This window comes from Bidens hawaiensis, unplaced genomic scaffold (assembly GCF_021521415.1).
Source record: "Bidens hawaiensis isolate Kalapana, Puna unplaced genomic scaffold, B.hawaiensis_p1.1 tig00010347_1, whole genome shotgun sequence".
NCBI lineage: Eukaryota > Viridiplantae > Streptophyta > Magnoliopsida > Asterales > Asteraceae > Bidens > Bidens hawaiensis.
The window spans coordinates 72,121-96,501 of NW_027491785.1; the positions used below are offsets into that span (position 1 = coordinate 72,121).

Here is a 24,381-nt window from a genome sequence, read left to right on the forward strand (position 1 = left end):
TGAATTGCAAATAACCTTCTCCCCCTTTATATAGCAATCGCAATTAATGCGATGAATTTAATACGGAAGAGAGAGAAATCAAAGGTGCAATGAAACTATGACGCGTGGCAAAAGCAAACTGGCAACAGCTGTCAAAAAGGACGTGTGCCAGAGATTTCGCGGCTACGCGCCCGAAATCCCGTGCCCACGCGCCCGAAATCCCGTGCCCACGCGCCTGAAAAAGCAACTGGAATGACCACATAATGTCATGTCGCCATAACTTCTGGCACGTCCTGACACAGTCAGAAGAAACCGTCGCACGACGTTTGAGGTATTGGGTTGTTATCCATCCAACTCTTCAAATTTCAAAATTTAAAAATTTGAAGACTAAGGTTCAAAAAAGTAAGCGGGAAAATATCCCTTACCTTGGCAAACAAGTAACCATAAGCCGGGTGTGGGTACAGTGTAAAGGCAAAACCCTTCACATACCTAACACCCGCAGGGAATTGAAGCCAAAATATTTGGCAACCAACCATAAGACGGGTGCGGGTACAGTGTAAAGGCAAAACCCTTCACATACCTAGCACCCGCAGGGAATGGACGCCAGGAATACCTTGGAAGTAAAGTAACCGTAAGACGGACGCAGGTACAGTGTAAAGGCAAAACCCTTCACATACCTAGCACCCGCTGAGAATTGAAACCAAGAAGGATCTTCTGGGCAATGCTTGTGAAAACGGAAGTAATATCCCCGCATTGCGGGAACATCGAGTACTACGTTGTTTGAGGCTCCAAGATGGAATTGGTGGTTTAAACACAATTGATCACTATGTTCAAAAACTACCAGAACCACAGGGAGAATCCGCACAACTAAGACTCAATGCTCCTGACTTGCGAGGAGGTTACAGACCTACCCGCATCATACCCAAAGACCAAGCAGGAAACTCGGGAATTCCTGCAAGTGACAAGGACTTCCGCGGGAAGAACCCCCATGGAAAACCTTACAAAAACCCCTTTTCAAAACCCTTTGCTTAAGTCCAAAAATTCACCTCACTTTATTAGACATTCGTGAGAAGAACATTGGACTGGGGGGACTTGAAGAGGTAGGTCCCAGCAGGGCTCAGTTGGTCCCGCATGACTCACCTTGAACAGGGATGTCTGCGCAAAGACCATCTACTCCCGCAGGACCCACCATGCTCAGAGAAGCCTACGCGCAGTATGCAAGCTGCATACGCAGGGAAAAGCCTCCCAATGGTAAAGTAACCCGCCTGTTCCCGCAGTTGCGGATACAAGCCATCAGGGAAGGCTACCCGCACAGCATAGCTACACGCATAAGGCTTAACACTTACAAATATTCAGTGTCACCTGAAAGAATGAGCAAAGGCGGGAGGGGGAAAACTCCCGCCAAAATGGGCCAGTCCGTATGATGGAGGATCTTTTGCGTGATACCTGACGAGGTAAAGACAAAAGATCTGACCAAGAATGCGACAGCTCACTGACAGCAGCGTGGCAGACAGCACGCCACAGCACTGTGACCAATAGCCGCCGCCTGCCCACCAACTCCTGCCAGACCACGTGCCTAGCCTGCAGTTGGTAGAAGACGAAGAGTGCACGGCACGCCTGCTCTGTATCAGCCGCTACCTATCCACCACTCACAGGTAGGGCACGTGCATAGGTTACAGTTGGTAGCGTGTTGGGCCGGCTAAACCCCTTGGAAACCCACCTTCGGCTATAAAAGACAGCAAATGGTATTATCATTTCATCATCTACTATCTCGTATAACTTACTTGATAACTGCTCTAATAGTATTCATATACTTTTATATTCAAAGAGCAATATAGACTGATTCTCACGCCGGAGGGTGGTCACAAGGAGGAACCCCCCCCTTCTCAGTGACGAGCTTACGGTGTCTGTTTTGCAGGTTCCCTGAAGTACAACTTACTCTGCTGGACCTAACCTTCGTGGGAAACATTACTTAGCCCCCAGATTACCTATAATCTGCCCGGGGTCACTTAGTGTTTCTTCAGTCTTCGTATCAATTTTTTTCTCGTATCTCTCGTTTAGTAAATTATTTTTAGAACGGCTACCACACTCTTCAAATTTGGAGAGCTCCTATACCACAATCTGGCCAGACTATGTTTTCTTAACCGGATCCACGCTGGCTTTAAAGTTTGTCTTGGGCGTTCCCCCGGGATACCATACTGCCGACTGCCACTTGACAGTTTTGTGCCACCACAAGAGCAAAATTCTCTGGCGCAACACACGGTGGGACGAAAACACGGGTGGACTCAGGGTTCGAACTGACAACATTTGCACAAGGCCTAGTTACACCTCTCTTTTTAATAATAATAATAAGGGATATTGGTTTTTAATACTCCCAACTTTCCCTCATTGGTAGATAATACTCTCAACTTTTGATTTGTCACCCACCACTCCCAACTTTCACCTTATTTTCCTATACCACTCCCCGTCTAAATGAACATTAACCTTGTTAATGTTTTGGACTAAAAAATGTCATTCAAATTAGTTGAGGGGGTAAAACAAAAATTTTATTTCAAAAAAAAACCTCCATTTCCGGTGACCTCGTTTTTCCGGCGACCTCTTTTTTTCCGGAGAATTTGAGTTTTCCAGCTATCTCGTCTTTCAGAACACCATATCCATCATTTCACCGAGCTTCACATATGAATTTGAGTTTTCCGGCGAGTTGCAGGTTTCCGACGAACATCATATCCATCATTTCACCGCCCACCGCCCCAAAACCGCAACCCCCGCCCCCCGCCACCACCAGTGTCTCACCCAGCCACCTTCCGGGATCGACTGCGTGCCGGAAAATCGAGTTGCAGGTTTCCGGCGAGCACCATCTTCATCATATCTCCACCGGTGCACAATCTTCATGATCTCCATCACCTTTTTACACTTCTGAACCATCTCCATTTTCTGAAGACGAGATAGTCGGAAAAATCAAATTCTCCGGAAAAAAGAGGTCGCCGGAAAAACGAGGTCACCGGAAATGGAGGTTGTGTGTTAAAAATAAAATTTCTGTTTTACCCCCTCAACTAATTTGAATTACATTTTTAGTCCAAAACATTAACGAGTTTAGTGTTCATTTAGACGAGGAGTGGTACAGGAAAATAGGATGAAAGTTGGGAGTTGTGGGTGACAAATTGAAAGTTGGGAGTGTTATCTACCAATGGGAGAATGTTGAGAGTATTAAAAACCAATATCCATAATAATAATAATAATAATAATAATTCCTTTTTTAAGAAAATACAAATCATATTAATAAAACATTTTTATTTTTAAAATTCTTAAGAATTTTGAAATCTAGTTACGTAACTGTTGTTTTCAGTCAAATAGTAAATGGAAGCTAAATTACATAAAATAGTAATTAATGTATTTTCGATACCCTGTTATATATTAATGTTTACATACTTTAGAATTTTTTTTAAATCATTAATATATGTACTACATGGGTTCTAAACTATTTTTACACTCTTCTCGAGTTTCATTTAACAATAGAAAAGAAAGGAAAGGAAATTAGAAGGAAAAGGAAAGGAAAGAAAAAGAAAATTGTGATTTCATTTTGTGTTCCTGAGTTTAAATGAAAGGAAAGTAAAATAAGCATTTTATGTGTTTATGAGATGAATGGAAAAGAAAAGAAAGTTCCATTTTTCCTATTATACCCTTTATAGAGATAATTAATTAAAAAATACTCCAACATGCCAAAATTACTAGGGATGAGTTCGGGATAGTACCGGTACCGATCCCGAAAAGTTGAAATATTTGGTATCGGTACCGAAATGTTCGGTTCGTTACCGGTATTTCGTGCAAAATTCGTATCGACCCGTACCGCTACCGGTCTCGTACCGATATCGAAAACTCAAAACTTTGTATCGAATCGGACCCGACGGTACTAAACTAGTAATATATAAAGATTAACAAAGATGCGTTTTGTTACCTGGAACATAAATATGTATTTGTCATACGTGGTTAATTTGTTCATAGAAAAGACATCAATGTGAGAAAACATTAATATGGTCGCTTGTGGTAAATTATAATTGTTTTTGTTATGTGATGAGTTATATTCTTAATTACCTTATATTGCATTTGCTGAAAAGAAAATGATTGAAGTGGTGTTATTGAAATGTTGGGAAAAGTTAACGTATAAATTAAATTAGCGAATGAACTGTTAGAATCAAGTAATGTAATTATGTAATTATATCGTAGTGTAATCACATTATAGTGTAATTACAATACACTATAATTACACTATGTTTATATCCGATTACTTTATTTAAGTCGAACAGTTAGCATGTTAATTTAATTTATATTTAATCCAAACTCTTTTAGATGTGTCCATTTCGGTTTTCTTTTTATGTGTTACATAACGAGTAATATATTTTGACTTTTAAACTATTAACATTTATTTTAGTATATAAGGGTCCTACATGACTCCTACTTCTTACATCCTTGGTTTGACATTCCTGACCATTGGTATTTGGAAAGTGAATTGTTTTGCATGATCTACACAATCTATTCTCCAAGTTTCTTCCATATTTTATAAAAAGAAGCACACGTTATATAGACTTGATTGATAGAAAAATATATCCACGTTATTCTCTACCATCTTCATTCTTCTTATCAAACATTCTGTGTTTTTTAATGTAGATCTAGGATTTTTATTTTTTTTTTATTATAAAAATTTGGTTTGTATTTGTATGAGTTTTAAGATGATTTTAATTTACATTTTAGTGTAATGTTTCAATTTTGTTTTTAAATTGATGATGACAACTTAAATACTTTACTTGGATAAAAAGTACTCACATATGTTTAACTAATTAGTAATAGCTTATACAAGATATTTCAATAAATATGAATACGCAAGTCATTCATGACTCGTCCCTTATACGAGTGTTGTTGAGTTGTCACGATCCATGGCAGACCATGGCTAAGGAATAGGAAGTCCATGTGCATGAAATCGATACCTTACATATTAGAGATGATGTTATTACACTTTCGAAACTAGATATAAGTATATAACTGGTATATTAAGGTTAGCTTTGATAACTTGACCACATATAACTAAGCTAGATGTGAATACATAGTTACATTAGCAATTGTATGCGATGTGTTAAATTATTTAACAATTTTATTATTTATAAAAACAAAATAAAATTGTCTAATAAGATAATTCCTTTATGGCATTACTTGAATAGTCTTTGCCCTTCACATGCATGATAAATTAATGATGCATCCATCCCTAGCTTTTAAACGACTAAAGTACTTGCACTACTAGAAAATGGTTGTTTTTGCTACAAACATTTTCTACAATTTTTCCACAACTCAAATTTTCCGACAAATTTTTCACAACTTTTCGTCAATAATCAAATTCAAAAAAAGTCTTAAAATTTCACACAAGTTTCCTACAATATAGCGGCATAAAACAGTGTTGTCGGAATTTTGTGGAAAACATAAATCCATTTTCGACAAGCTACCGACAATTTCTTTAATCATTTACTAAATATTAACATTTAGAATAAAAAAATCAACATTCAAATAAAATAACACACTTTTGTAGCAAAATGGTCGGAACACTAGCAAATTTTGCCACAAATTTGCTGCAAATTTATAATTTATTATAAAACCCATACTTTGTGGCAAAATTGTGTCAAAACTTGCGAAGTTTGCTACAAGTTTCTGACAACTGCGTATTAATTGTTGAATATTTACACTAATTATAATGAAACTACACTTTTGTAACAAAATGGTCGGAACACTGGCAAATTTTGCCACAAATTTGTATTTTCACATATATTTGTGGCAAACTTGTGACAAAACTTGCAAAGTTTGCTACAAGTTTCTTGCAACTGTGATTCAATTAATGAATATTTAAACTAATTATAATGAAATCATACTTTTATTTATGTAAATATGTATACGTGTATGTATGTATGTATGTATGTGTGTATGTGTGTATGTGTGTGTGTGTGTGTGTATCTATGTGCATGATTTATAAATATGTGTGTGTATGTATGTATGCACGCATGTATATATGTATATTATATAGTACTAGCTGAATGCCCGCGTAATGCAGCGGGGTATGTATGAAAATATGACATCGAACGCATAACCGTGTTACCATTTCAGTAAGTGTGTGGCTTTGCAATAGTGCACATGTAACCCGGCAATAGTATGCTCGTAATGCGGCATTGGAAGCTCAACCGGTGTTAGTAAGCACGTTACACAATGACTGTACGCGCCCAATTAAGTGTTGGTGCACACGTAAGGCTACATTGAACGAGTCTTGACTGTTTTTGTAATAGGCCTTTTTTAAACCCCGTATGTGATAACAATGGGAAGATAACTAGAGTTAGGGGAGATTATAGTTTGCAAAAAGATGACGTGAAAAAAGTTTGTGCTTGGTTGAAAAAGGTTAAATTTCCTGACGGGTATGCGTCAAACATAGGAAATTGTGTAAACTTAAAAAAAACACTTTTTTTAGTTTTAAAAGTCATGACTGTCACGTGTTTATGCAACGGTTGCTTCCAATTGCTATTAGAGGTTTTGTTTCAAAAGAGACATATGAGGCTGTAACAGAGTTGTGCATGTTCTTTCGGGTCTTATGCTCAAAGACGTTGCATGTTGATGACTTGCATAAAATGAAGTGCAATGTTGTTCAAACATTATGCAAGTTGGAGAAAATATTTCCTCCTTGTTTCTTTGATTCCATGGAGCACCTGGTGATACATCTTGCTGATGAAGCTCTTCTTGGTGGTCCCGTGCAATATAGATGGATGTATCAATATGAGAGGTAATTACATTATTTGTAATGAGAAACAAAATTTGGTTCACCATTCTTAACACATTCACAATAATTTCTAAACGTAGGAAGCTCGGTTTGATAAAAAGAAGAATTAGAAATAAATCACAGGTGGAAGGTTGTATCATGAGGGAACACCTAGTGAATGAAGTCGCCACCTACTGCTCTCTATACTTTGATCCGACTATTGAGACACGCCATAATAGAGAGCCGCGGAATTTTGCACCGCAACATCATAGCTTTTTGAGTGGAGGCTCTCAACTAAGTGTGTTTAACGTTCCATCTAGACGATTATATCAAAAGGGTGGAACACGGAGACGCATGAGTGTTAAAGATCTTAAAAAGGCACACACTTATGTTCTTTTAAATTGCGCAGAAGTTTACCCTTACATCGATGAGTTTGATAAAGTGGCGCCACAACTATATCCCGGCAAGCCAGAATTGCTTCTTAGAGATTACCACTTTGCTGAATGGTTTGAAAACCGTGTAAGTAAAGCCACTAAATTCATAACGATTGATGATAAGGCATTATTAACCAACACGTTGTGTGTATATTCTTCACTGTAGGTAACGAATGGCTTACCTGATGGAAGCACTCGACACTTGAAAGTTTTAGCAACTGAACCATCAATTTATGCTCAATCTCACAATGGGTACTTTGTAAATGGTTATAAGTTCCACACACAACACTACGGCAAGGGACTTGTGACCTCAAACTGTGGCGTATGCGTGAGAGGGGAAACGTATAATGCCGAAGAATCTGACTACTATGGCTTATTGGACGAGATACTAGAGCTCCAATATGATTCCAACATGCCTCAAACTGTTGTATTGTTCAAATGTACATGGTTTGATAACAAAAACGGTGTGCTAGTTCACAAAAATAATATGGTTGATGTCAAACACAAGTCCTGACTTCAAAGTGACGACAAGTTTATCTTGGCATCACAGGCGGAACAAGTGTTTTACACATCATACCCTGCCGTGACACGTGAAACAAAAGATCTGTGGGCAGTTCTCAAGACAAAATCCCGACACATTTACGAAGTCGCCACACCTGAAACTGATGCCATGAACGATGGAAACACAGAATCACACGGTTTTCTTCAGACTGATGAACGGTTTGAGTAACCGGTAGAAGTTCCTGGGACCGAACACTTGGACCATAATACAATATATCAAGTGGCTGAAGAGGAGGAAGAATCTAGAGATGAAGATGTTACATTTTATGATGATGATGTCAATGATGAAGATAATTGTGACGATGATGATCAAATGGTTTATTCTAACCACTCTTCAGATGAAGACAGCCATGATTTTTCGAAGCATAAATTGTTTGCTGTTGGGTACTTATTTTTAGTTATCATATGGTATGCATGTTGTGAATTAATTATTATCATAGAGTTTGCCAATATTGTATTACCTATCTGACTAATTATATTTTAATAAATGCAGGTTGTCTACGTTATGACCGGTGATAAAAAGAACTCTAGTGGTGGTCGTGATGTGGTAGTGTTCTTCGTGGTGGGAAGACAAAGCAAGTTGGTCTTGCTGGTAGTGGCAATCACAATGACAATCAAAACAGGTATTGTTATCATTATTGTTATTGTATATTATTATTATTATTATTATTATTATTATTATTATTATTATTGTCTAGGACTTGTTGTCAGGCTAGTTAGATTGGTTTTGACTATATGCATGTATGTGGATGTGTGTATATATATATATATATATATATGTTATTAGGAGTGTCTATAGGGTATGTAAGTGTGGTTTCGGGTTATTCACTTTTTTTTTGTACGGGTGACGTCATGTTGAGCATGTAAATTATGAGGTTAGTATTCTTACATAGTTGATTTTTTAAGGATTTTAAGACAACACAACGATTTTGTTAAATCGACCCGTTAATTACTGTGTTGATTATTATGCCAAAATGACGCTTACCATTCTTTGAAGTTTAATCATATAAGCCCATTTTGTTAAATATATATGTGTGTGTTAGTATGCTAAAACAATGTTTTGGTTAATATGTGTATTAACTATATATCTTTTGGTAAATTTTAGCTCCAAAAAATTGAAGCGGAACTAGAGAAGGAGCGAGATACTCGAGAAAAATAGAAGCGCGCTTGGAACAACAATAAGAAAAAGAACGGGCCGAATATGCCGAATGGTTAAGAAAGATGGAAGAAATAAAAAACTTTCGTTTTGTGTTAATGTAAGTTTTATTTTAGTTGTTTAGAAATGATAATTGTGTTAGTTTTGTATTAAAGAACGTATATTTACGTCACACGTATGTTATTTTTGGAAATTTTGTTTTGTATTAATATATGCTTTATTTTTATTAATTAATTTGTATTAAACAGGTTTTTTTTTTGAAATTTTCAAAATATTATGCAATTTTCTACAGCAAATTCTGGACAATTTAAAAATCTATTTTTAAATTTTTAATTTTTTTCTATAATTGTAGCAGTTTTTTGTCGCAACTTTTATCTTGATTTTGTAGCAAGTTTGTAGAAAATGTTATATGGATTTTGTAGCAAATTTGTAGCAAATCTTATTATGGTTTTGTAGCAAATTTGTAGCAAGTTGTATTAAAGATTGGTGGCAAGTTTGTAGCAACGTTTATTGAGTTTTTGTGGCATTTTTGTCGGAATGTGATTTTTAAAGTTTGTCATTAGTGTTTAATTATTTTTATCATTGTTAGTATTATTGTTAATAATTTAGATATTATTAATAAGGGATTACTTCATAGAATAGTAACCAACTTTGCAAGTTATTCAAATCAGGTCACTGATACAAACTTTTGTTCCAATTAGGTCACTGAACTTTCATTTTTGTTCCAATCCTAGATATTTTACCTGAATAGCAGGTAATCTAGATTTTTTTTTTTATTTTCAATGTTTTTACTTTGCATAATAACTTTTAAAGGTTGCGAAAATTAGAAAAAATGCGAAATATAATTTTAAAATTCCGAAAATTTAAAAAAAAAGTTCGGAAAATTGAGGTTCGTTTTTGAACCAACGAATCAGCGCGTTTTCAACACGTTACAACTCGTTTTAACAGAAAAAGCTCGTTTAAAGCGATTTTTTCAGTTCGTTTCAACACTTAACAGCCCGTTTAAGCGATTTTTCAGTTCGTTTCAGCACTTAACAGCTTGTTTAAGCGATTTTTCAGTTCGTTTCAGCACTTAACAGCTCGTTTAAGCAATTTTTAGGTTCGTTTCAGCACTTAACAGCTCGTTTAAGCGATTTTTAAGTTCGTTGCAGCACTTAACAGCTCGTTTAAGCGATTTTTCAGTTCGTTTCAGCACTTAACAGCTCGTTTAAGCGATTTTTCAGTTCGTTTCAGCACTTAACAGCTCGTTTAAGCGATTTTTAGGTTCGTTTCAGCACTTAACAGCTCGTTTAAGCGTTTTAAGTTCGTTTCAGCACTTAACAGATCGTTTAAGCGATTTTTAAGTTCGTTTCAGCACTTAACGAGCTGAAAAATCACTTAAACGAGCTGTTAAGTGCTGAAAAGAACTAAAAAATCGCTTAAACGAGCTGTTAGGTGCTGAAACGAACTGAAAATTCACTTAAACGAGCTGTTATGTGCTGAAACGAACTAAAAAATCGCTTAAACGAGCTGTTAAGTGCTGAAACGAACTTAAAAATCGCTTAAACGAGCTGTTAATTGCTGAAACGAACCTAAAAATCGCTTAAACGAGCTGTTAAGTGCTGAAACGACCTTAAAAATCGTTTAAACGGGCTGTTAAGTGCTGAAACGACCTGAAAAATCACTTAAACGAGCTGTTAAGTGCTGAAACGAACTGAAAAAATCGCTTAAACGAGCTTTTTCTGTTAAAACGAGTTGTAACGTGTTGAAAACGCGCTGATTCGTTGGTTAAAAAAAATAAAACTAACTCGAAACCCGTTTTGACCTGTTCCGACCTTGACCCGTTCTAACCCGAACCTCAATTTTCCGAATTCTTTTTGCAAATTTTCGGAATTTTAAAATTATATTTCGCATTTTTACTAATTTTCGCAACCTTTAAAAGTTATTATGCATAGTAAAAACATTGAAAATTAAAAAAAAGCTTAGATTACCTGCTATTCAGGTAAAATATCTGGGATTGGAACAAAAATGAAAGTTCAGTGACCTGATTGGAACAAAAGTTTGTATCAGTGACCTGATTGGAACAACTTGCAAAGTCGGTTACTATTCTATGGAGTAATCCCTATTAATAACCAGTGACAAACTTGTCACTAGCTTGTAGGAAAATCAGTTGCGGCAAAATTGTCGGATTGTTAGTGACAACTAATATTTGTGGTTAATTTGCAGCAAAATTGCCAGAAACTGACTTTGCCACGGCTTTTTTTTTCCACAGAACTGTTTTGTCAGAAATTTGTGGGTATGGGCTATTTGCCACAATTTTGCTACAAAAATTGATGTCGGAAATTGACCAGTTTTCTAGTAGTGTTGGTCACCATTTAAATAATCAGTGGCGTTACTGTAATTCAAATATTCAACAGAGTGAATGACGTGGACCAAGCCTGGGCCACACCAACCGGTTCAACAGCAGCGAAGTTTGGCCGAAAAATGGTAAATTTACGCTACAAAGAGAAAAAAACCATGGGGGGAGGTCCTGGGGCACATATAAGATTCACCCTTGCTGTTCAGCAGTTCAAGGTGGGCTATATGGAGTCCAATCGTCCCAAGACGGGCTGTCATCACCCACGTTTAGTCTTTTCAATACAACCAATTGGTTTCAAGTACAGGCTCACGGGTATGGACCCAAGGCAAAGCGTGATATCGTGTAAGTATGCTTGTGGTGGCAACATGAAAGGTGTAGTCAAACCGTGGGAAGTCCAGAGGATACATATAGAATGTGTTTTGAGCTATAAAGAATTGATTGTTTAAGTATTCGTTTTGAGCGATACATACAAAATGATGTTGAGTTCCCTCTTGGGAACCCTAGAACTTTGGTGAATATTAGTTGATCATTTGGTCATGTGTTCTATAAATGTTTAAATGATAGTGGGGGTTCTTGAATATTTTCGTGTAAATCAATAACAAAAAACCAAAAACTGGCCCATGGAGGTCTCGAACCTGCGACCTTCGCGTTATTAGCACGACGCTCTAACCAACTGAGCTAATAGGCCTTGATGCAACGTCTTCAAGATCCATACATATTATTCATTAATATCGAATTTAGTTATTTTGTATATTGTAATTTCTGAAGGCATAGCTGTCCAACATATGCTCGACTATTAGGTCAAGAAAGTCAAAGTCCCAGGTCTAAACCCGTGGTCGGTCTGTTTTGTAAACTAAATACCAATGTGAGTTTAGTGGCTTCTAGGATTACAGGCCCTTTAACTTATATTGTTTTCTTATATCATTGGCTATTAATCATACATATTACATACACAAATTTATACATTAATTTTTGAAACCGGTTTATTGTCATTGGCCCCGATTAATCATACAAGCTCACAAGAATTTATACCATTTATTAACCTAATGCGTTTGATTTTTGTGTTATTTGATGTACAATATAGTAAAATTTGATTTAATATTAAATCTCTTACAAAAGCAAACACTTGCAACTTGACTATTTGAGTTTTGTTATATGATGATTGATTTGATAAGAAAACAAAGATATTTTTGCGTTACATTTTAAGTTTTCTTCTTATTATCATTTTAAAAACAATTTATCAATATTTTGATTTTTCATACAAAACCATATTCAAAAAACAATACAAATTCTACGTAAGTATTCTTAAACTACCCCTAATGTTACCTGTCTACGACAAATGAATTTTATCTATTTTTATTCACTCGTTATATGGTATTATTAGGGTTTATAAGTTTTTGGTTAAAAGGTTCTCACGATTATAGAATTCGAACTGTATATAACTTTATTTTTGACTCGTGTGAAAATTTTTGGATTATAATGATCTATAATCTTGGTTTACATTATAATTTGTCGTAAACTTCTTTTTAGTTAATGTTGAAATAATAAATAAATATTATAATGAATAATATTAGCTATCTAGCCATAAAATTTTGCATTTTAGGCCGAATGAATGTGAGAAAAAAAAATTATTAAAAGATTATGTAAGAAATTATAAAACTATATCTTATGAAATTTAAATATGGTATAGTTATATGAAAATGAAGAATTTATATAAAGTAGCACACTTATAGGGAAAAAATTATAATAATTCTCACAATATATATGAGTGGAAATTTAATTGTTTGATATGATTAGTTTTGATTCATCTAAATCATCTTTGTGAACGACATAGTCTAGGAAATTGATAATATACTTTACGGCAATGTCCATATTCATTTCAATCAATATAACTTAGCTTAGCTTCCTTAGATTCCAACGTCGATGCTTAAACCTAAACCGACTTTATGTTTGTTTTATCTCAAATGTTAAGTTAATAAAATGAAAAACTATATATTTTATTTTACATTTTTAAAAGTTAGTTAATTATTTAATAATATAATTGTTTTAACTGATCTAATACTCATTATCTGTGACAAAAAAATGAATAATAAACTGTTGAACATAAAACTTTAACTAACCCTTTCATCATAGTTCATACCATTCACTACTTCTATAAATACACAATCCATCTCCATCTCCATTTTCATTCTTACTCTTAGTAATAATCTCTAAAACACGCGCGCGCACACACACTCTCTGGTGTTTTGAGACCAATGGCGGCCGTGGACGTCGGTGGAGCTGCCAATGGGCACCATGGAGTCACCTTGAGCATAACATAAGATGACACCAAAGATACCACACCTTGTTCCTCCTCCCCATTGTTCACTCGTCAATATTCACAAAAGGTTCTTTCTTTAGTTCTTTTACTCCTTACACTGTTAAACGTGAGAATCAAGTAGAGTAATTATATATACAAGCAGAGTAATTATGTAATTACATCAAAAAGTAATTATATAATCACTCTATGGTGTAATTACATAATTACTCTGCTTGTATATATAATTACTCTACTTGATTCTCACGTTTAGCACGTTAATTTCATTTGTACGTTAACTTTCTCCTATGAATATGATATTAATTCAAAATGCAAACAAACAAACAAGCCTAAGGATTGCTTTTGGTTTGAATGTTTGGACAGTTGATAGCGGAGTTGTTTGCCACGTACTTCTTGGTATTTGCTGGTTGTAGTGTGATCGCGGTGAACATCGACCAGAACAATCTGGAGGGTCAGCCGGGAATCGCCATTGTGTGGGGGTCGGCTGTGATGGTTATGATTTATGCTGTTGGCCATATTTCGGGTGCACATATCAACCCTGCGGTCACCATTGCCTTCGCCTCTTGCAAAAGGTTCCCTTGGAAAGAGGTGATATTGATTTTGAATCAATAAGACATTTGGATACAAAGTCATGATATTTCTGAAAGAACTAAAAAAATTAACTACTTGAATAAATTTTTATTTAACCAAGTATAGTTGACATATGATCTCTATAGAGAAATTACAAAGATAATAATGTTAGTAAAGTTAACCATAGAATGATAATGATATATGAATAACTATTTCTATTATTCAAACTGGATATATAAGAGAAATGAAAAATCAAATAACAAGTACCATAGATATTAGATGATAAACCTATTTAACAATTTACCTTAGTATTGATCATGTTGTTTAGGTACCTGGTTACGTGATTGCTCAAATCCTTGCTGCAATCCTAGCAAGCGGAACCCTACGATTAATATTAAGCGGGAAACATGATCACTTTGTTGGAAACGCGCCTCCACATTCCCATCTTCAATCGTTGGTGGTGGAAGTTATTATCACATTCTATCTCATGTTCGTAATCACTGCCGTCGCCACAGATGATCGAGCAGTTAGTATTGTTTTCAGCTTTTCATAGTTACCATAATGAAATTTTATGCATGAAATTGTAATTTAAAACACGTACTTAACGCAGACTGGACAGCTAGCCGGAGTTGCCATTGGATCAACCGTTGTACTTAATGCCATGTTCGCAGGGTACGTTATCATATATATTATATATTGGCTATAATTCATATGTGATTTTCAATAGTATATATGCATGGTTTAATTAAACATGTATTTTGAGGGCAGGCCGATATCAGGGGCATCTATGAACCCGGCAAGGAGCATAGGGCCAGCGCTCGTGTGGAACGAGTACAAAGGGTTATGGGTCTATATTTTTGGACCGATGATTGGAGCCATAGGTGGTGCATGGGCGTACAATACCCTAAGGCTGCCTTCAAGTGAGATAACCAAGGGTGCATCTCAACAATAATGTGTGGAGTTGTATCTTAATTTACTACTCAAAAACATGTGTGTTTGCATGAGACAATATTAAAAGTAAAGCTAATAAGACTTGCTAGCGATGTACTACATACATAGTGACTAGAGTTACACTCTTTTCTATGAAAAGAATATTTGGTTGCATTATCCTAATATGCCATTCCTTGTTCTTATCTATTTGATTATAACCAAGTTATGTTAACATTAAGTAGGTTTTGCCGATGTATTTGAGAATCTAACTTGAAAAAATAATCGGCGCACGTCTAAAATCTATCTATTGATGATTCCATTAAAGACTACCTCTGAATTACTCAGAAATAAAGTGTATTAAGTTCACTAAAAAGTCATCTCTTAATGGTTCATATAACCTCTTAATGGTTAATTAAGCTTCAAAGATATGTTAAATGATTCAGATATTACCTCTTAGAGCATTCACATCAGGTCCTTCAAAAAGTATGTGAGTATGTTCTCTATATTTTATAGAGGAGTTATGAATGGTTGTGAGTAGAGGATATAGAGAAACTTTTGATCATGAGTAAATTTGAAGAACACTGTTCATCCTTTATAATTTTTAATGTTTTTTTAAAAGTGATTGTGAATGAAGAAGAGAGAAAAGATAATTATAAAAGTATAAATGAGTCAAATGGATGAAAAACCAAATATTCCTAAAGCATAAGTTAAACTAAAATAATAGATGAAAATCCTCTAAAACTAACCATGAAACATTATCAATATTTGTAAATTAGTTATACTAACCAAAACAACCTCATTCAAAATTAGAAGATGTATAATGACTCTGACAATAACTTAAAAGTATCAGTTATGACTCTGACAAGTTATGGGTTTAACTGATACTTTTAAGTTATTGTCAGAGTCATTATACATCCTCAAACAACCTCATTCAAAATTAGAAGATGTATAATGACTCTGACAATAACTTAAAAGTATCAGTTAAGTTATTGGGTTTAACTGATACTTTTAAGTTATTGTCAGAGTCATTATACATCCTCTAATTTTGAATGAGGTTGTTTTGGTTAGTATAACTGATTTACAAATATTGATAATGTTTCATGGTTAGTTTTAGAGGATTTTCATCCATTATTTTAGTTTAACTTATGCTTTAGGAATACTGAGATGGAACAAAACTCGAGTCAAATGCCACCACCTTCTCCCTATTTTTTTGTTCCGGAGACACAAGAGGTTCGTACCCAGGCCGCTAAGGGCAACGAGCCCAAAAAAAGACCCATGGAGGGGCGGGAGGCTCAAGCCGAGCGGACGAGGAACTCGTTCCAAAAAGAAAAACAACTCCTTGGACAAAAGAAGAGAAAAATGATTTGTGTTGTGCCTAGGTTGAAATATCCGAAGATCGAAAAGCATGTATTTTTAAAGTTTTATTTTTTTTGTTTTGTTTCGGATGAAATTTTAAAAATATTAATGTGAGTTATCTTTATTTAATTGTAGCGGACTATTAATGGCATCGTGTATTTTGGCCAAAACTGAAAAAGTTGTTTTATAGGTTGGCGGGAAGTAGGTACCGTACCGACAATATGATATTGGGGAGATGGTTCGAAACTCGCAAATATGTCGGACATTTTACAAATTTGAATAACAGTTGCAGTCGTCGAATGCGACCGAGCGGGAGAGGTGACTTCAAGTCTAAAGATTCACATGCGACGAGTGGAAAGCCGAAGTGTTCAACAAGTACGGAACGGTAAAAACGTGGGACAAGGACGAGTTGTGGCAGATACTAAAGTCGTGCTCGAAATGGATCGAGTTAGTTACATCGGACATTGATGGTGGCTCAATGCCAAAGCGTACGAAAACTACTTCGTTTGGTGCATATGTCTCATCTTGTAGCTCGGATGCTCATGTAGGGATCGACCTAAATGTGTATGGGCAAGATCTATCACAAGTCCTACGTTGACCACTCGGAAGGGATACGGGAAAAAGATCAACCACAACTACCGAGTTCGATCCCACATTTGTCGAAGATGTACACATAATATCGACTAGTATCGAGGCTGCGGCCGGGGTGAAAGTTTTAAAAGATAGATTTAGGAAGTTAGACTTTCTTACCAAGGACTTTAGCAACCTCGACCCCATGCGCTGATCGGTAATGAAGAAGAACAAGCGCTTGTTCTTGAGGAAATTAGAGGAAATCAAGAAAGAAGGCGAAGAGCTGGAGGGGACGAAGATCGGGAATAATTTGTATATTTATTCTTAAATTTATTATTGTTTTAATTTGTATTTTTTTATATTATTAAGATGTTTAATGTTTTTTTATTTATATAAATTAGTGTTTTGGTTATATTATTATGTTATGTTAAAAAAATCAAATAATTCGTTGAAGCCACCGCTCGTCTAGACCACAATAAGCTCAGTCGGCTTCAGCAGTGGCTTCAGCGAGTGTCCAGTCAGCATCCAGTTAGCATTGCATGACACAATATTATTGGATGAATTCGGAGCCCAACTTCAACGATAACACACAGTCTAATGTTGTGTAAAGCCAGATTATTACTAATTAATCGATCGAAACTATTACATTTGTTGCCCGAACATATTCTTTTTTGTCCAAAATAATATTTTAACTACTACCTTTTATTATAAGATGTGAAATCTTTAACGCGACAAAATTCCAAACGGGATACAAGTGTATCATGTCAATCGATAGAATGAGCATTGGATCAAAACTGAACCGGCCCAGAACAGATAATTTGGAAAGTGTGACTCACGGACCGGACAATGAAAGAGTAGGTCGGTGTCGGGTTTTGCGGGTTGGACGGGTCAGGTTGGCTTTCGAGCTAAGGTTGAACCAAAATGTGATTCCATGGTGCATCTGCAATACATACGTATACATAAACCATATGTTGATCAATGATGTACCCAGAAAACCTTTTTATGGGGCAAAAAGTTTTTAAAAGTTGTTCTATACGAGATTTCAAATTTTAAAATCTAGCCATTACTTTCGAGGAATTGTTCTATCATGTGACTCATTCCCGTTTTAAATCAAACTAAATCATTCATTAAATCAACGATTCAGTATTTAGAATGTCAAACCTAACGTCCTAACAAGCGGTTCCAGTTGGAATTCTGTTTGGATTCGGGTTGATCGGTGTCTGACAATGGCGATCGGTCTTCTGCAACACTGTATTTGTCACTTCAATATTTCTTTTTTTTTTCTTTATTAAGAAGGTTTAAAACTAGGGGAAAATTCTTTTTTGGGGTTTGGACACTATTTAGACATTGAACCATATATTAAGTCCATACAAAGTTAACATTTCGATATTGGTCATTGGGCCTACGAGTTAACATTTGGACATTGGGCTTTTTTATATCTTATATTAGTAATTAGTGTTTTCTTGAGAATTATTTTTGAATTAAATTAATATTTGAAAATTTATTAGCATCTAATCTGGTTTATCAGGGTTCGGTTTTGAAAGTTCAATTTGGGTGATTGAAAAAAAAAAGGTAAAATTTCAAGACCTTTTACAACTTTCATTGTTCAAAATTCAACTCACTCGTCTTTTCCCAGCTTAACATTTTTTGATTCAACTAAATGAGTTTGGATCAAATACACATTAAATTAGCATGTTAACTATGAAAATCAAGTAGTGTAAATATACACAACATAGTGCACGATGTAATTACATAATTACACTATTTGTAAATATATTTACGCTACTTGATTCTCACAGTTAACACGTTAACTTTTCCCTTAACTAAGGTTCTAGGTTACCTTTTTTTATATTTTTTTCCTCTAAACAATTCGTACTTTTTGTGAGATAATTATAGGAGGATGATGTGAATAAGACAAACCTTATACCACCCGTAGTGGAGCGCTTTGGAGGGGAAACCGGAACCCCCCCCCCCCCCTCCTTAGCGTTTTGAACTTGAAGTCCCGAATGTCTCCCAGCGTTGTGGAGAAAGAGTTGAAGTTGGATAGAGGTGGGGCGGGGTAGTTTTCCCCCTCCCCACTAGCGATGGTCTTAGACAAGAAGCCAATATGGCTATTGCCAAACAGTGAAAGTTCATAAATAGGAGAATGTGCATTGCTTTAGATCTGGTGATCGAAGAATAACATAAAGAATGTATAATCATGTGAACGAGTAAATGAAGCAACTTACATGTGATGCCACCCTAGCGAGCTTCCTAGAAATTGTCATTTTAAACACTCGCTTAATACCACAGACCGGAGAACTAGCTGAGGTTGCCACTGGATAAACTACTTAATACGATGCTCACAGGGTTACAAGTACAAAGAGTTACGGGTCTACATTTTGTGACCGACGATTGGACCCATAGGTGGTGCATTCACCTTAAGGTTCACAGATCATAAGCCTTGGGAGTGAGATAACCAATGGTGTGCCTCAAATGATTTACGGAGTTGTATCATAATCGATTCGTCATATATATGTCTATCTGCATGAGATAATATTACCAGTGAAGCTAACTAATAAGGCTTGCAAGCAATGTAATACATAGTGACTATATGGTCACACTATTTGAATATTTTCTATAAACAGAATATTTGGTTGGATTATTCTAATATACCATTCCTTATTCTTATGTATTTATTATATTTGATTATAACCAAGTGATACAAAACAAAGCAGGTTTCGCCGATTTCACCATACACAGTAGCTAATGCTAAAAGCATAAAGACAACCTCAAAATCCCCTCGCTTCCTTGTAATTTAAACATCAAATACATATATAATACAACAAAAATAGTTACAGGTATCGTATACACCCCTGCCCATTACTAAACACACGAAAGCAGAGATATCTAATGTTGATAATCGATTTTAAGGATCAAATTCACCGCTTTTGAAATCATAACTTTTTGCAATCTTTGGTGTTTATCTCATGTTCGTTATCTCCAGTGTCACGCTGTTGGTACCAAATTTCACATTTCCTTGCTAAAACACGAGTACTAAATCTATAAGTTCATACTTCTCATGAATTTGAAAGAAAAAAAAAGTTTGTAGGCACCTTATATACACAACAAATATGAATCTTGAACTACAAAAACACATTAAGTATACTTATTTCTATTTTACTCAAGAATTTGATTGCATACCATCATATGGAAGCCTCCAAGTGCAGCTAGCCTGAACCAAAAGGCGTGTCGGGAGATTCATTATTATTTAAAGAACCCAAACCTGATCGTTTCCATGGAAATATGATGGGCCGACAACAAACCAGTGTGAATAACAACTCCGTTATATATGTCATAACACTAATCCAAATGTATATCAACCACTTTGAATACCACAATATCCTTTTCACAAAAGGTAGCCGAGACTCTATGACCAAAGACGCTGAGTATATTTCAGGAACACCGCCCCTCCTTTCAAATTCCGCACGTTGCTCGATTACAACCCGTGAACACGAAGTATGCACATCTTTTTCAGTATATCCTCTAAACTTCACATCCAAAGTTTGCGTTTCTGATGAATATCCAGTCAAAAGAGAACCTAAATTTAAAAAAGACGCCACAAACCGAATCATTCGACTTTTAAACTGCAGCATACACGGCTGTCTCACGCTCGCAACTAGCCCACCGTCACTAGCTAAAAAATCCACCCGCACTTGAAAAATCCCAAGATTAACATTATAATCCGATTCCGGCAAAGTTAACGAAACAGTCGCCTGCACTTCATGATCAAACGGAATCACCCATGACTTATCAACCCTCTCAATCACGCTCTTCTGATTATGCACAACAACCGACGACTCCGGACACGAAATTATCGGCACAAAAGCCATCGGCATATCTTTCGTATAATCAAACGTCAACTCCTCCGTTATCCTAACCGGTTCCTCCACTATCCGTCTCATCACCACACCACCGAACAAAAAAGCCGGAACTAACAAACTAACCAAAACAACCCCGCAATAACAAAACCAAAACAAACCCCACCCGACTTTCAAACACAACCGCAACGTCGACTCGTGCTTTCGCAACACCACATGATTAACCAGCTTAACACAACTGTAAAAAATCCCGAAAACCTCGCTAACACTCCCTAACGTATAATCTCTAACAAGCTTTATAACCCCGAACGGGTTGGTTATCAATAAATACGAAACACGCAGTACCCATATTGGAAATGTAACCGAACTTGATATAAATCTAGTTTGAAAGCTAATAACTTTAATAATTAATTCAACTAAAATAGAAGTAACATTATTAATATCAGGTGCATAATTTGGGGAGTCCACAGTAACTGACTCATCACAGTTGTTATTATTATTATTAGCTCGGGTAATTACCGAACTCGAAGCGGGTCCCCGTTCGTTTAATTTATTATTAAACGAACGGGGTAAAGGCTTTACGGGTGGGATAATATCGATTAATCCATCTGGGTTGTTTTTAAAGAACTGGGATTGTTTGTAGCCTCGACGGTGGCGGAGGCCGGATGAGGAGGGTGATGATGGTGAGTCCGTTGGGTGGTCGGAGATGACGGTGGATGTGGAATCTTGATCGGAGAGTGTGTCGTCGGTGAAAGGGAGTTCGTTGAGTGCGTCGGTGAAATCGGTGATTGGTGATTGTGGTTCCATTGAAGGAATTGGGTGGAGTTAGGGTGAGGGTTTGGATTTGGGATAATTTGGGGAAGAAGATGATTTGTTTTTTAATACATTAGTTTATGAGCCACGAGGCCCACGATCATAAAACACAATACTTTTGTGGACAATAAACTAAACTAAGAGACCATCTGATTTATTCAGAATTCAGACTGTTTGGTTTTAAACAGAAAAACATCTGAATGGTTAAAATTACGCCTGAATCATTCAGACTTATTGTTGTTGCTGAATAGGACAGAGGTTTATTCAGATCTGAATGAACCAAACAGCCCCTAATATAGATACATCATGGTTAGAGTTAAAATGGCTTGTCTTTTTTGATGTGTGTAGTGATAACTGACAAGAAACATGTTTTCTTCAATTAAGACCCAAGTTTAAATGAGTGACTTAATGAAAGAAAACTGGGATATTTGTGATCTCTAGTTCAAAAGGGTGACTCAATAAAGGAAGACATGTCGTGAGACTCTCATGCCATTCTCTGAAGCATTAATCAGTTCTTTATATAATGGATAATGACTGATATATCATTTACAATTGTAGGCGAAGCTTGGACTAAGACATTGGGTGCCTGAACTAAAAATTTATTTAGAAAATCATAAACGATGGGGGGTCGGGCCCCAATTTTTAGTCGAAAACGACTAAATTTTCACTATGTATACAAATTTTCGGAGGAAAACAGGTAAATGCAAACAACTACGGAAAAAAACACATTGGGGGGGGGGGGGTGACCCCAAGCATACTTCGCCCATGTTTCCAATAGCAAAGTATTTATAAGAAGATATATATAGTGAATTCTAGATACAATTTAGTAATGCGACAAAAATAATTAAATATTCCACAACCAAATGCATAACTATATTACACGAGTTTCTAACCTGACCAAATTAAGAGAGAAATGAACTAAGTAAATACAACAATAATATACAGTAGCAAATCGTAGAACAAACGTGATCTGATACCAATTATTCTCTCTTACATTTAGAATTGATATCAACTGCTATTCTAAATCTTACATGTGTACTTCACTCAACCAACATATATTGTAATGCTTGAGGTTTTTAAAGATACCATTTATCATCCGTCGTGCCCCAATAACCATCTTTCAGTTTATTAACCGCTAGCGCTCCCAAACCTATAATTACATTGTGATATCCATCCAACCTATAGAAGGATGACGAGTGCTACTGTTTATTGTTGTGTTGTCATATGTGACGACAACCCGCACGTTGAGGCGAGATGATAATTTATAAATCGTTTTTACAGAGAGGGCTGATTGATTGACGTCGGTGGTTTCATAGAGGTCATTTATATAAACAAATGAACAAAAATTGAAATGAAATTTCGATAAATTTGTTGCAATTTAAAAAATGGCAAAAGCGGCAAATACAGAAAGCAAGATTGTTGAAAAAGGGGAGAAAACAATCAAACAAGGAAGAGACAATCTGATTGAATCGATTGCGCAGAGTTTATTACCTTTGATGTAAGCATGATTAATGTATAGATTTTGATTTAGAGTTTGAAGGATTGAGAACAAGATTTGGGGACGTTGTTAGGAGTTATGGATTTGGTTTAGGATGAAGCGGTTATTGAGTAAAAAAGCATGAGTATGGTCTTATTCAAATGATAATGTTTACATGAAAGATAGTTAGAAAAGTTTGTTAATAATATTTAGAATGGGGTTGGAATTATTTTTACATGGATAATGTCATATATTTCCATATGAAATTTGCCCAATCCAAAATCAAAATTATATAGCACTCTGATGTTTTTTTTTTTTAATTTAGACATTATTTTTTTTTTTTGTCAAATTTGAATGTCGAGTTCAATCAGCGTTTAATTTTGACTTTATTTTGTAAAAGGCGCACTTTGTTGATGAATACATTTAAACAACCCCTTTGAATTAATGTTTAATTTAGACTTTATATTGTCAACATTACATATTCTGTTCTAATCAATTTTGACCTTATTTTGTCAAAATTGCATTTGTTGTTGCCAAATTCTCATTGCATTTAACAATCCACTTTTAAAACTTTGTCTATTTTCTTAATTTGATCGTACGAACTATGGTTTAGATATTTACATTGGGGTATTTGAGGTATATTCTACTGTTTGTAAAATTGCCGATGTAACATGTATTTTTGAGTTGTTTTTTAAATTATAATATGATGTATTGCATAGGAGCATTCCACTGCAAAACCTTTTGGTTTCCATTTATGTAATTGCATTTTGTTTTTGTTTTCTTTTAATGTAATTTTGATAGTTTTTGTTCAACGGGAGAATATAAAAAAGAAGGAAAAACAGCCTCAAAATTACAAAATTTTCAGATTAATGAACACACTTTACATAATTCAAACCATAATTTGTACCTTTTGATAAAATCGAATTGACTAAACATTCAGATGATTAAAAATTTTAAAACGAGTTAAGCCATACAATCAGACGAGATGATTGCCAACTAATCTTACTTCTTTTTCCTTGCCAGCTTCATGATGCGGCGAGTATCATCTAGGAAATTAAACGGCTCATATGATGCCCCAACTTTGATGTATGCCGCTAAATCATGAACAATAGCGGCAAACTCGGGTGTCTCAAACCTCTCTAGCAACACATTATCCCCCAATGCCATAAAAGTAGCTATATACGAACCTTCCAACTTGGAAACACCTTTAAACTCAATATTTTGAACCACCACACG

General features: G+C 35.6%; 1 protein-coding gene, 1 non-coding gene and 2 pseudogenes across 3 annotated transcripts; 2 read left to right on the top strand and 2 right to left on the bottom strand.

Annotated features, from left to right (window-relative positions):
* The first annotated feature begins 6,286 nt into the window (after positions 1-6,286).
* Positions 6,287-8,305, top strand: LOC143534832 (uncharacterized). Its single transcript, XM_077029225.1, has 3 exons — positions 6,287-6,787; positions 6,865-7,282; positions 7,364-8,305. Exons 1-3 carry the CDS (start codon positions 6,507-6,509, stop codon positions 7,709-7,711), a joined length of 1,047 nt encoding a protein of 348 aa, XP_076885340.1. The 5' UTR covers positions 6,287-6,506; the 3' UTR covers positions 7,712-8,305.
* A 3,561-nt stretch (positions 8,306-11,866) lies between these two features.
* Positions 11,867-11,940, bottom strand: TRNAI-AAU (transfer RNA isoleucine (anticodon AAU)). The gene has a single exon. It is a non-coding gene; the product is annotated as a tRNA-Ile (tRNA).
* A 1,567-nt stretch (positions 11,941-13,507) lies between these two features.
* LOC143534833 (aquaporin NIP1-1-like) lies at positions 13,508-15,091 on the top strand (annotated as a pseudogene). The gene is made up of 5 exons (XR_013135613.1): positions 13,508-13,639; positions 13,933-14,157; positions 14,468-14,665; positions 14,750-14,811; positions 14,908-15,091. The product of XR_013135613.1 is annotated as an aquaporin NIP1-1-like (transcript).
* A 4,622-nt stretch (positions 15,092-19,713) lies between these two features.
* Positions 19,714-21,713, bottom strand: LOC143534856 (seipin-2 pseudogene; annotated as a pseudogene).
* Between the last annotated feature and the right edge of the window lie 2,668 nt (positions 21,714-24,381).